This window comes from Macaca thibetana, chromosome 11 (assembly GCF_024542745.1).
Source record: "Macaca thibetana thibetana isolate TM-01 chromosome 11, ASM2454274v1, whole genome shotgun sequence".
NCBI lineage: Eukaryota > Metazoa > Chordata > Mammalia > Primates > Cercopithecidae > Macaca > Macaca thibetana.
Window position 1 is genome coordinate 38,578,305 of NC_065588.1, and position 13,257 is coordinate 38,591,561.

The window sequence follows — 13,257 nt, forward strand, 5'->3', positions numbered from 1 at the left end:
GACACATATATTTCTATAAACAAGAATTAGTTGTGCCTCCCCTCAACAGTTCTAAGAGATAAGGGAATCAGCTCTAGACTACTGAAATTACAACTCAGGGGTTGGAGACTGGCTAATGACAGGCTCATTTTGTTCAACAGTGTTTCAGAAACATTTAAATTTGTTGCTAGCATTTAAAAGCTGGGAGATGCCTACAAAAATTCAGATTTCTGGTATCTTTTGAAAAATCTGATGGTCAAGCAATATTGTTTTTCCATGGCAGTAGTCGGGAGTTTATTAGAAAACAGCAGCCCAAGAAACAAAGTGTGCCTACACTGTTAAAAACTGTTCTGAGGCTGGGCGCGGTGGCTCACGCCTGTAATCCCAGCAGTTTGGGAGGCTGAGGCAGGTCAATCACCTGTGGTCAGGAGTTCGAGACCAGCCTGGCACATGGTGAAACCCCTTCTCTACTAAAAATACAAAAATTAGGCGTGGTGGCACACGCCTGTAATCCCAGCTACTTGGGAGGCTGAGGCAGGAGAATCGCTTGAACCCAGGAGACAGAGGCTGCAGTGAGCCGAGATTGCACCACTGCACTCCAGCCTGGGCAACAGAGTGAGACTCCATCTCAAAAAAAAAAAAGGTTGTGAAATCGGCTGCTTCAAGTGCAGTGGTGTTTACAACTAGTTGGTCAAAACCAGTTACAGATTTCTTTGTTCCTTCTCCACTCCCACTGCTTCACTTGACTAGCCTTCTTAAAAATCATCATCATCATCATCATAAATGGTTCTGAAATCCTCTGGGCACTGCTGAAATATGTCCACCCAATACTTCCAGCACAATGTAAAGCCCTGGGTCCCATCACCCAAACTGAAAGGGACCCATGCCATACATGCAGATCTAGCAGTCTCGGGTACCCATTCCAATTTCACTACCCGTTTCATAAGACACATGATTTGTGTCTAAAGTGAGAGGGTTAGACAGCAAATGACATCTCCTTTCTCTTCTGGTACTTTTGTAACTCAGAAACTATTTAATAGAAAGCAGAGTATAGGCTGGATGCGGTGGCTCACACCTGTAATCCCAGAACTTTGGGAGGCCGAGGCGGGTGGATCACGAGGTCAAGTGTTTGAGACCAGCCTGGCCAATATAGTGAAACCCTGTCTCTACTATACATACGAAAAATTAGCCGGATGTGGTGGCGGGCGCCTGTAATCCCATCTACTCGGGAGGCTGAGGCAGGAGAATCGCTTGAACCTGGGAGATGGAGGTTGCAGTGAGCCAAGTTTGCGGTACTGCACTCCAGCCCAGACGATAATGGGAGAAAAAAAAAAGAAAAAGAAAATAAAGCAGAGTATACAGAGCAACAACAAATGCACACACGAAATTAATCCCCCCCCACTTTTTTTTGGAATCTTTTTAACCAGAGCTGAAAGGAGTTCCCACTGACTTCTTGCCAGTATTCTTCCATAGGACTTCCGCAAAGTGTTCTCCAGTGACTGCTGAGAAGTGAGGAAAATGCAACCGTTAAAGTTCTGCTTCACCTGCGTAGAGATTAGATGCGTTTTTTTCTTTTTTTTTTTTCTTTTTGAGATGGAGTCTCACTCTGTCACCCTGGCTGGAGTGCAACAGCGTGATCTCAGCTCACCACAACCTTCACCTCCTGGGTTCAAGAGATTCTCCTGCCTCAGCCTCCCGAGTAGCTCAGATTAACAGGCACCTGCCACTACACCCAGCTAATTTTTTTGTATTTTTAGTAGAGATGGCGTTTCACCATGTTGACCAGGTTGGTCTCGAACTCCTGACTTAAGTGATTCGCCCGCCTCTGCCTCCCAAATTGCTGGGATTACAGGCGTGAGTCACCGTGCCCGGCCAGTTGCAGCGTTTTAACATTTGATATTTATCAGGCTAAGCACGGTGGCTCACACCTGTAATCCCAGCATTTTGGGAGGCCCAGGTGGGCAGATTACCTGAGGTCGGGAGTTCAAGACCAGTCTGACAATGATGGAGAAACCCCATCTACTAAATCTCCTGCCTCAACCTCCCAAGTAGCTGGGATTACCAGTAATTTGTAATTTTGTACAAAATTAGCTGGGGTGGTAGTCCCAGCTACTTGGGAGGTTGAGGCAGGAGAATCGCTGGAACCCGAGAGGCGGAGGTTGCAGTAAGCCGAGATCTCGCCACTGCACTCCAGACTGGGCAACAAGAGCGAAACTGTCTCAAAAAAAAAAAAAAAAAAAAATTATCTCAAGATCCAATTTTGGAGTTTAGTGACTGACCAGATACTTTGAACTCTTGTTAAGTAGATCTAGTAACAACTTTTAGAGCAAATGGAATGGGCCACGGGCAGAATGATATGGTTTGGCTCTGTGTCCCCATCCAGATCTCATCTCTGTCATCCCCACCTGTGGAGGGAAGGAAATGATAGGATTATGGGGCCAGTTCCCCCATTCTGTTCTCATGATAGTGAATTCTCATGAGATCTGATGGTTTTATAACGGGTCTCTTCCCCCTTCGCTTCCTTCACACGGTCTCTCCATCTGCTGCCATGTAAGACGTTTGCTTTACCTTCTGCCATGATTGCGTTTCCTAAGGCCTCCCCAGCCGTGCGGAACTGGGTTAGACCTCTTTCCTTTATAAATTACCCAGTCTTGGCAGTTATTTGTAGTAACGTGAGAACAGACTAAGCAACTATAGGCTTTATTTTCTTGCCAATTCTTCACAGAACTGTAAGGCAGTTGCTTCCTTCTTCCTTTGTAGATAGTCTTCTGTTATTGCTACAAACTGGGATCAATTTTTAAGCTTGAAAGTTACATTATTGCTGGACGCAGTGGCTCATGCCTGTAAATCTCCAGCATTTTGGGAGGCTGAGGCGGGTGGATCACCTGAAGGTCCGGAGTTCGAGACCAGCCTGGCCAACTTGGTGAAACCCCCGTCTCTACTAAAAATATAACAAATTAGCCGGGCATGGTGGCAGGCAACTGCAATCCCAGCTACTCGTGAGGCTGAGACAGGAGAATTGCTTGAACCCGGGTGGCGGAGGTTACTGTGAGCTGAGATCGTGCCGATGCACTCCAGCCTGGGCAACAGGAGTGAAACTCCATCTCAAAAAAAAAAAAAAAGTTACATTACTATTGTGAATAAGTATCTCTGCACTTCCTTAAGCCTTTTGCAGGCTATGTAACCCTTATGTTTTGAGAATGTATCTGAAAAGTGAGGGCAGTACCTTCACCTTATACCTGCATTTCTCCAGGCTAAGTATCCCCTGTTTACTATTTATTATCCATCCTTTATAAGCAACATATTGCAACAGTCTTTTCTAAAAGGATGCCCACTCATGGCAGCACAGGTTCTGAAAATTTCTTCAAAATCAAGAAATCTGCTAATACACTGAGAAGTTGTGATGGAACACTCTCATTTATATTAATGTAAATCAGGAGAATTTCTTTTGGAGAAAAATTGGCAATATCCATCAGTCTTAAATACATAACCTTGTCCCAGTAACTACACTGCTCCCAATTTATGTGCACATGTGCCAGTGTAGCATAATGTATGAGGAAAGTCAACCCCATCATTAAGAGATTGGTTAAAGATATTCCAAAAGCAGGCTATTTATTAAGCAGTTACTGAAAGAATGGGTAGACCTATATGCACTAGTGTGAAATGTCCACATGTAAAGGGAAAAAAAGCAAGTTACAGCACATATAGGTCACTACCACTTTTAAGAGAGACATTTATACAAATGTGCTTTGAATGTCTGAAGGAGACACTAGAACTGGGTAAGAGTGGTTATTTCTAGGGAGAGGAACTGGGGATCTGCGATGAAGAATGGAAAGGAGATGCTGTCTCTGACTTTTGCCCTATTTGAATTTTTTTGTGATGTGTATGCACTTCCTTTTCATTGCTGATGGTTTTTTAAAGGCACCAGACCAGGGACTGTTAAGTTACTGAGTAAAGAACTCGCTCACCGTTGGTGCTTTTCTGAAGGGGATCTGTGTAGCCCAGATACAAACCCTTGCGTGGGAAGGCTGTCCACCTACTGCTGGTTTACCCGTTGGACTTGTGTCTGTCCTCCCTAAGGCCAAATTTTCCCCACTCCAGTCTATATGGAAAAAATAATGCCTCTGTGTCTGAAGCCCTATTTCTGGCCTACAAGTGGGGCGTGTGGACACACGAGACAAATGGAGGTCTGTTAATGGTAGAACAACTGCCAAATAAATCATGCCTGAACACAGGCACAAAATGGAAGTTATCTGGATACATCTGCAAATATTTATATTCAGAAAGGTAGTTTTGTTATTTATTAAGCGTTTATTTTAAATGCCTCCCCAAAGGTCCTGGATGCCACTAGAACCTTTAGTTAGGACTGAGATGTATATGCAAGAATGGCACATATCAAAATATCTGCTCATTAGTTCAGATCCAACATAAGTTTTCCTTGAACCAGAAACTCATATTAACTTAAAGCACCCAATGGCACAGCATCCTCTAATTTAAAGATTTTAAAACAAAAACATAACCAGAAGACCCAGTTTCCAAAATTGCTGTTAAAGGCCAACAAATTAGTGGGAGAGAAGGAATAAAAAGGAATAACCTCTCTTAAAATAACAAATCTACAAAGTCCTCTGCCACAAAAGCAGATCTTTGTCATTTCCCATGAGATAATCATCACCTTGCTGAAAATGAGAAAGGCACCCTCCGCAGGCAGGGGGAAAAAACCCACTCACTGAAACAGCTTCTACTTGTTTTTACCATATATTCCAGGGGTTATGTGTGGGGGGCTGTTTTTACATTTATACAGTTTACATTGCTTGACCCATAAATAACACTTGGAAGATTAACAGGGCCATACTTGTAGAGTATTTACATAGCCCCACCATGCATACAGAGCCTTTTTTAATATTTGGGAAAAAAAATCAAAAAAATTGAATTTTCCATCACTAAGCAATATAAATTTGACCATCTACATTTATAAACCCTGACTAAAATACAAGCAATCAGTTCATCCATAAATTCTGGTTCCCTAGCAAATCTAGCACTGCAGCGTAACAAACAGCTTACAATTCAGGGATATAAAAATATCAGTTTTAAAATCTGAACTGTACAGTATATACATTAATATTTGCACCGTTAAATTAGGAATACACTTAAGTCTATGAAATACTAAGTTATAAATAGCAATGTTTTTTGTTTTTTTTTTTCAATCTGTAGCTGGCGCTGATACAATACAATGTTTACCTGGCCAAAGAGGGTTGGAAGGGACAAGTTGGCCTCACAATAAGATGCACAGTGTTAGCTAGGTCATCGTGACTGGCATGCCTCACACCAAGACGGACTACCAAGACCTGAACCGACCTGACTTACATAAATGACAAACACTATTGCTTTACAAAGGCGGCTGGAGTTCTCCATCTTCTAAAATCAACACCCACATCCAATCCCCTTGAGACAGCATCTTGAGTATTCCCTTGAGGATTGGAAACCAAAGCAGCTGTATCGATCTGTAACGCACCCGATAGGCACAAGATGTCACGTCCACCTGGCACCATCCAAGGAGGGTAAATTGGAGAAATCACACCTTTCAAATGTTAATCTGACACGTAAACAGCAGTTGGGTTCTCATTTACATGGGCAAAGGAAGCACTTTAAACTATTTTCACAACTTTCCTATGGAAGAAAAGGATACGATTCAGATGGTTAATGGCTAAGTTTTAAACAAATGCTCTCCATCACTACTTGGTTAAGAAATAATACAATTTTTGCCCTTGTGTCCCTTTTTCTTCTTGGATTTTGTTGTCCTCTGACCAAACTGAGGGGTGGGAAGTGCCGACGGTGGACTAGAAAGGTCATCTGTATAGTAGGCAAATCTCTGTGGCCGGGGTTGAGGGATTGGTTGTCCAAGAAAATATCCTTCTTCTTCCGAGTCGGAAGAGGAGGAAGAGGAAGAACACCAGGAATCATCATCCTCGCCATAGAGTCCCAGAAACCGATTCATTCCTGGGTTCTGCAGGCCGTAATCGGAAGTGGCATGGGCGTACTGTCCATAAAGATCAGCATTCTGGATGTATGCTTGGATCTCCCGGGCACTTTTATTCTGTATAAATTTCTCATAGTTATCGGGGGTGTACAGCCTCAGTCTGTCCTTGGGAGAGTATTTTCTTTCTGTAACAAGATTCAGGGCATTGTCGGAGCGCGACTTTCTACTTCTCCTGCGGCGGTGGTGATGAGACCTGGATCCCCTCTCTTCAAAATGGTAGACGCGTCTCCGAGTCCTTTCACTCATCGGAGGCTGCCGGATTTCAATGTCATAGTTCCCATTGTCGATGACATCATCGGAAAACTTGACCTGCTGTGGTCTGGACTGAGACTTGGACCTTCTGAGCACTGGCAGATGTACTGGTTTCTCTTCAGGCAGGATTTTCTCTGGACACAACTCTGAACTTAGACTCTTTAAGGACTCTGCACTCCTGTGCAGCATGGAAGAGTTCAAAGTTCCCATATTGCTCATCTTCTCACAATCTTCTGTTTCCATCTCCTCAAAATTTTGCAGCGAATATAATGATGGCCTTGGCTTGGTTTCTCCATCCACTGAAGCCCCTAGAAGAGAGACCAAAACAAGATGTGTTTCTCAATCATCCTAATATTCAACAATAATTAGCAGCTCTTTTTTTCAAATACCCCATAATCCCTAGATTACGTACCTGTGATATTGGACAATGCCAAAGAATCCATCGAATCCCGAACACTTTGCTCTGGTTTCAGGTCTGACAGACACTCCAGGGAATCTTCATACCACTGTGTTTCATCATGATTATACCCTGAAGCCCCATGGTCCAGATCCAATTCCTGGAGCCTTCTACTGCTTGCAGGGCCTGGGTGGCTGCCATAAGCAGAATCACCCAGGCCATCTTGTGACTGTGCCCAGTACATATCAGACTGGTATTTTTTACTTGCAAGGCTCTGGTTATTTTGCTTTAACTCGGTCTTATTTTTAACCATGTTATCAGATATCCAGTGCTCACTGGCTCGAATATCCATCTCATTGGGCTGTGGCTGAAAGAGGCTTTTATCACCAAACTTGAGGAGGAGCTGCGTCATATAATCTTCATGATCAGCCCATTCTTCAGGGTCTTCTGGAGTTTCATGCTCTACTCTGCCTTTCCAAAATTCTTCACTGGCAAAACTCGTTCCTTGCCTGGAGAGACTCAGATCATCCAATTTTCGAGAGAGAGTGTCATCGGCATTGCCTGAGAGGCCAGGAAACTTGTAGTTCAGAGCGGGCGATAAGAGGAGAGACTGTCTACACTGATCTGCTGACCGGCTGCTCTTGCCCATTCGGACACTTCTTCGGGAGTCTCTTGATCGAGCTGACTGAAATGCAGAGTCGGAAGAATCAGAGGCATGGACGTCTTCACCGAGACTGCACGTTTTTGAGCAGTAAATCTGACCCTGTTTGGGAAGGAAGGGACATCCCAACAAAGAGGCTTTACACTGGGCACAAGAAAAGCATGCTTCTGTGGCGTGCCAGTGCTGCCCGTCATAGGTCATCTGCGCATGGTCCACACCTGTTTTGAAAAGGACAGAATAAATAAGTTATGGTTTAATGCCTGAAACAAGGTATAAGGAAGAAATGAAGAAAATAAAGATTATGGGTATGGGGAGCCGTGTGGGTGACACAGATACAATTAATCCCCATTCTTTGTGGATTCTGTATTTGTGAATTTGCCTACTCATAAAAATTTATTCACAACCCCCAAACTAATATTGGCAACCCTTTCATGGTCATTCGCAGATGTGCAAAGTGGTAAAAATATGAATTGAACCAACACGCACTGATCCAGGAGATGCTCCAGCCTTTTGTTTCAGCTCTCATATTGTAGACAAGTGTCGCATTCCTGATCTATCTACTGCCATGTTTTCTGCGTTTTTGTGCTTTTTGTTGGTGAGTTTGCTGTTTAAAATGACCCCAAGTGTAATGCTGACAGTGCTGAAATGCTGTCATGTTCCTAAGGGCAAGAAGGCTGTGATGTGCCTTATGGAGAAAAGACGTATTACATAAGCTCCTAATCTTGAGTATGGTACTACTGGCTGTGAATTCAATATTAATGCATCAACAATGTACATTCAATAAAGCAGTGGCTTTAAGCAAAAACACACATGAAACAAGATTATGCATTGATGGGTTGATGAAACGGCAGTGCCCAGAGGCTCATAGGAACCTAACCCTGTATTCCCCCACGAGCAACGGTTCAGTGTTCACTAATCCAGCGTTCGCAGTAACTTCACAGAACACGACTACTATGAAAAACAAGAATCGACTCTCTGTTCATTTGTCAAATTTCATCAGCTGGAACATTTAAGATCTGTACATTTCACTGTATGTAAATTATATCTCACCTTTAAAAAACAGAAAAGAAAAAATAACACTGTGGATAATTCTAGACAGACTAATGGCTAGGTGACAGGGCAGACGGGCTGGCTGTGGACTTACCAATATGTTCCCCACAGGTTTCACAGTACTCCGCATAGAGAGACTCAAAACAGCCACAGCAGAAGGGGCGGCCATCCTTCATGATATACCTCTGTCCTCCCAGGACCGTTTCACACTCAAGGCAGCAGAAGTGCTTCATGTGCCAATGGCGACCCTCAGCTTCTGTGCACTCATCAGCAAAAATTATCTTCAAAAAGAAACGTGAAACCAGAGAATGAAAGAAAATCATTAGGAACTATTTTAAAGGCCAAGTAACTGCATGTTTTTTGGGCAATGGACAGACACTGGCTCTTAAAAAAATCAAATAGCTAACCTTGTTTCTTAGAGTCACAAGCTTAAATCTAACTTGATTTAGCTACAAACTAGAGCATAAATTGACAGTACTGAAAAAAGAAACTAAATAATAAATACTTGCTTCAACCTGACAAAACAGATTCTACATTAGAAGTAATTCACTGGGTCTTATTTTTGCTCCCCAATAACATTTCCTTGGCATAATCTGGCAAAGAACACATTAACACGGAAATACTTTAGTGAAATAATTTGGTGTTTCAGTAGAAAGAAAAGTCATAAAAATGTCTGTGGACTCAACACAGTTATAGCTACACAGATGCTGGAATTGAGTGAACAGCATTTGTGTTGATAATGCTTTATTTGACCTGGTGGCCATCTCCAGATTAAGGACTCTTTATTTTTTTGAGACAGGGTCTCACTTGTAGCCCAGGCTGGAGCACAGTGGCACAATCATAGCTCACTGCAGCCTCAGACTCCTGGGCTTGAGTGATCCTCCCACCTCCGCCTCCTGAGTAGCTGGGACCACGAGGGCACAACCACCATGCCCAGCTAATTTGAAAAACATTTTGGGACAGAAATGGGGTCTCACCATGGGGTCCAGGCTGATTCTTTTATTTTTACTTATTTATTTTTATTTTTTTGAGATGGAGTCTCGCTCTGTCACCACACTGGAGTGCAGTGGCATGACCTCAGCTCACTGCAACCTCCGCCTCCTGGGTTCAAGCAATTCTCCTGCCTCAGCTTCCTGAGTAGCTGGGACTACAGGCACCCGCCACCATGCCCAGCTAATTTTTGCGTTTTTAGTAGAGATGGGGTTTCACCATGTTGGCCAGGATGGTCTCTATCTCTTGATCTCATGATCCGCCCGCCTTGGCCTCCCAAAGTGCTGGGATTACAGGCATGAGCCACCGAGCCCGGCAGGTTCTTCTATTTTTGGTGTCCAAAATATGTTCAGTGGAGCACGGTGGCTCACCCCGGTATTCCCAGCATTTTGGGAGGCCGAGGCAGTCGAATCTCTTCGGGTCAGGAATTCGAGACCAGCCTGGCCAACATGGTGAAGACCGCCTCTGCTAAAAATACAAAAAAAATTAGCTGGCCGTGGTAGCAGGCACCTGTAATCCCAGCTACTCGGGAGGCTGAGGTGCAAGAATCACTTGAACACGGGAAGCGGAGGTTGCCATGAGCCGAGACTGCACCACGGCACTCCAGCCTGGGCAACAGAGAGCAACTCCGTCTCAAAAACATTTAAAAAACAAAACAAAACCAAGACCAAAACCAAAATATGTTCAAATAGAACACTGTTGAAAAAAAGGATCAAATAAATGAATGTATACAAATAAAAACAAAGTTTATTGTCACACATGGAAGGAGACTAAGATACAACGAGTAAATGCAATGAGGCACCCTGGATTGATCTTGGATAAGAAAAGGAACATTTGTTACAAAACTAGGAAAATCTAAACAAAGACTGGTTTAGTTAATGGTATTATACTGATGATAATTTCCTAGTTTTGATACATATATTATGGTTATGTAAGATGTTAGCATCAGGGGAAGCTGGGAGAAGGGCATGCAGGACCTCTCTGTAATAGCTTTGCAATTCTTCTGTAAATCTAAAATTATTTTAAAAAGCTAAAGGGAAAAAATTTTTCCTTTCAAGCCATCATCCATTCCCACCTTCCCCCAAGGTAACTACTACTAATTTGGTATTTGTCTTTCCATACCTTTTCTGAGTATAAACAAATACATGTATCATACTGTTTTTTAAATCCTTAACAAAAAAAGACCATCTACTACATGTTCTTCTGCAACTTATATTTTCTCACAACGCATTGAAGATATAATGCTTATCAAAGTACAAAGACATCTGCTTCCCTTTCTATTAGGTAGGTGCAAAAGTAATTGCGGTTTTGACCATTATGGCAAAAAACCGCAATTACTTTTGCACCAACCAAATATACATTACTTCATTGTATGAATGTACAGGATTATCTTTAAAACATGCACACAGAACAAAATCCAGGAAATTTTAATATTTTGCTTAGATGTAAACAGTGGAATATTGGCTTAATCTAAGCTTATTTTTCCCAGTGTGAAAGGATGAACTTTTTTTACCTCGTCACATGCCGAGCACCGTGGTTTGAGCAGTTCTGCATGGTGCCTGCCACAGTGAATTTTTCCATCCTGATAAAAATAGATGAGGTCGACCAGCAGCTCATTGCACGTGAAGCAGACAAAACAGGATGGGTGCCAGCACACGCCAGGGCCCGCGCGGGAGGCGAACACTGCAACTTCACCTCCGTTTATCTTCAACCCACACTACAAACAAATGGGTTTGAATGTAAAAGGATCATTTTTTAAAGACGGGATTCTCAGGCTTTCCTACTTTAGGATAAATCTCGAATTTGTCAGGAATGTGTTTATTTTTGCCACCTCTGTTAGTGATTAAATAGCTCTTTAATGCTGGATTACTGGTGATTCTCCACTGTAAGGCATGTGTCTCAGACATACTACGACTGTTTCTAAGGACGGTGTAATGTGATTCACACAAATAGTGGTTTTCCTGTGCCAGTCTCCTGCTGGATACATTTCCTACTCTGAGAACTGCCAGCAAAGATCTGAATGTCTTCATTATGTTTCTGCCTCTTTTGAATACGAGATGTATCCTAGCACCTACCTCCATGCCAGGATCCTACCAAAGGCAGGATTTCACCCAATGTTTGCACAAGGGTGACTGACTCCTGCTGTCATACACAGCAGTGTAGCTAGTTACAAATATGAAACATGAATTGCTATTTAATAAAAAGCCAGGCTGTCTTCCTCTCACTTTTTGGAGGCTTTCAGGGCCCACACCTCTGCTAGATAGTTAGTGGATAACCCCTAACTATCCACCCCATCCGCATCACTGCCACAAGCTACACATCGGAGAAGGGGCTGCCCACCTGCTCACACACAGCATGCATGACTGCTCTGGACAGAAGCTTAATTGTTCCTCTTCCCAGTGCTTCTTTCTTCCGCTGAGCACTGAACACCTGCAATTCTTTTTTCTCCTCTTCACTCAAAGACTGGCAATACCGCACCTTCACAGAAAGCAAAACAGAAACACCACACTGAGTGCACAGTCTTTCTCACCAGTTCTCTACTTCCAGAGTTAGGGTTTCAGGAAATAAAATAGTAAGTTTAGCTCGCCTGTGTCACACCTCCACGATTTTAAAATGACACCATATCCGAATTTTACAGCCTCTCTAGAAAAAGGGAAATGCAGCGTGAAGGAATAGTCTTTTTTTTTTTTTTTTTTAAATAAGAAATGTTTAATTGAAAACCCTTATCAGCACAGACATTAAAAAAAAAAATAGGACATTAACCTTTCCACAAAAGGTTTAAACTTGTTAACTGCCACTTTTACTCTCCATTCTACATGCACTCAACTCAACTGCAGGCCTGAATGACCATAAAGCATTCACTCTGGATGCAGGGGCAGGGAAATCTCCGGCATTTGTAGGTTCCTGATCATTGGTGGGTGGCTGCAAACACTATAAAAACCAACTTGTGTTAAGTTGATTACACTGATACTCTTTTCTCTCTTCTCTCAAAGAATGGAAAGCTGTATTCTCTGGCCAAATTTTAACTAAAGAAAGGCAAAAGAGAGCCCTCACCAGTGAGGATATGGGGTTTATGAGCAGCATCTCAATGCTTCTCATGCATTTTTTTCTTTTTTCTAATTAGCCTTCTTCCGGCTATTTTACCTCATTATCATGTGGTGGTAACTGGTACAAAAGCTGTTTAATCCGATGCTTCTCTCCAGGGCTGTTAACGTAAGGAACCTTTTCCTCTGGTAAGCAAGCAAAATAGAGCTGGATCTGCATAAGAGACAGTGAGAATGGCATCAGTATACAGAACTGAGCATTTCAGCTCACTTAATCTTTAAAAGTTACCTTTCCCTAGGTACAGGGTTTGGCCTCTTGTAGCTAATGAGAAGACCAGCTGAGCCAACTCAGCAGAACTGCAAACCTTCAGATAACTAGCACCCAGCTGCTAAATTGCTCTTCAGGAATGTAATTTGTAGTGAAAATTAGGGACATCATAAATTATGCACCATAAAATATGCACATTTAAGACTACTCTTCCTGGTGCTGTGGCTCACGCCTGTCATCCCAGCACTCCGGGAGGCCGAGGCAGGTGGATCACCTGAGGTCAGGAGTTTGAGACCAGCCTGGCCAACGTGGTGAAACCCTGTCTCTACTAAAACTACAAAAATTAGCTGGGCGTGGTGGTGCACACCTGTAATCCTAGCTACTCGGGAGGCTGAGGCAGGAGAATCGCTTGAACCCAGGAGGCGGAGGTGGCAGTGAGCCGAGATCGCGCCATTGCACTCCAGCCTGGGGGACAGAGGAAGACTCCATCTCAAAAAAAAAAAAAAAAAAGACTACTCTTCCTCAGCCAATCTTCCAACGGGTCAGCTAAGAGATCAGCAAGAGAGAGAGTCCTGGGTG

General features: G+C 43.1%; 2 protein-coding genes across 8 annotated transcripts in view; both read right to left on the reverse strand.

The window, feature by feature from the left end:
• Positions 1–13,257, reverse strand: part of YAF2 (YY1 associated factor 2) — a 1,232,548-nt gene that overhangs the window by 308,228 nt on the left and 911,063 nt on the right. The gene's annotated exons all lie outside the window — the stretch shown is intronic.
• PRICKLE1 (prickle planar cell polarity protein 1) overlaps positions 4,271–13,257 on the reverse strand; it is a 126,360-nt gene continuing 117,373 nt past the window's right edge. For 4 of the 5 annotated variants that reach the window (XM_050749370.1, XM_050749373.1, XM_050749372.1 and 1 more), the window contains exons 3-8: positions 12,511–12,624; positions 11,707–11,844; positions 10,880–11,083; positions 8,471–8,657; positions 6,681–7,544; positions 4,271–6,576 (exon numbers count right to left, since the gene is read on the reverse strand). In XM_050749370.1, the coding sequence (XP_050605327.1) occupies positions 5,720–6,576; positions 6,681–7,544; positions 8,471–8,657; positions 10,880–11,083; positions 11,707–11,844; positions 12,511–12,624 (2,364 nt within the window). In that variant the 3' untranslated portion in view covers positions 4,271–5,719. Of the gene's footprint in view, positions 6,577–6,680; positions 7,545–8,470; positions 8,658–10,879; positions 11,084–11,706; positions 12,010–12,510; positions 12,625–13,257 lie in introns of those variants that run through there. The other variant, XM_050749374.1, reaches the window with a different exon arrangement.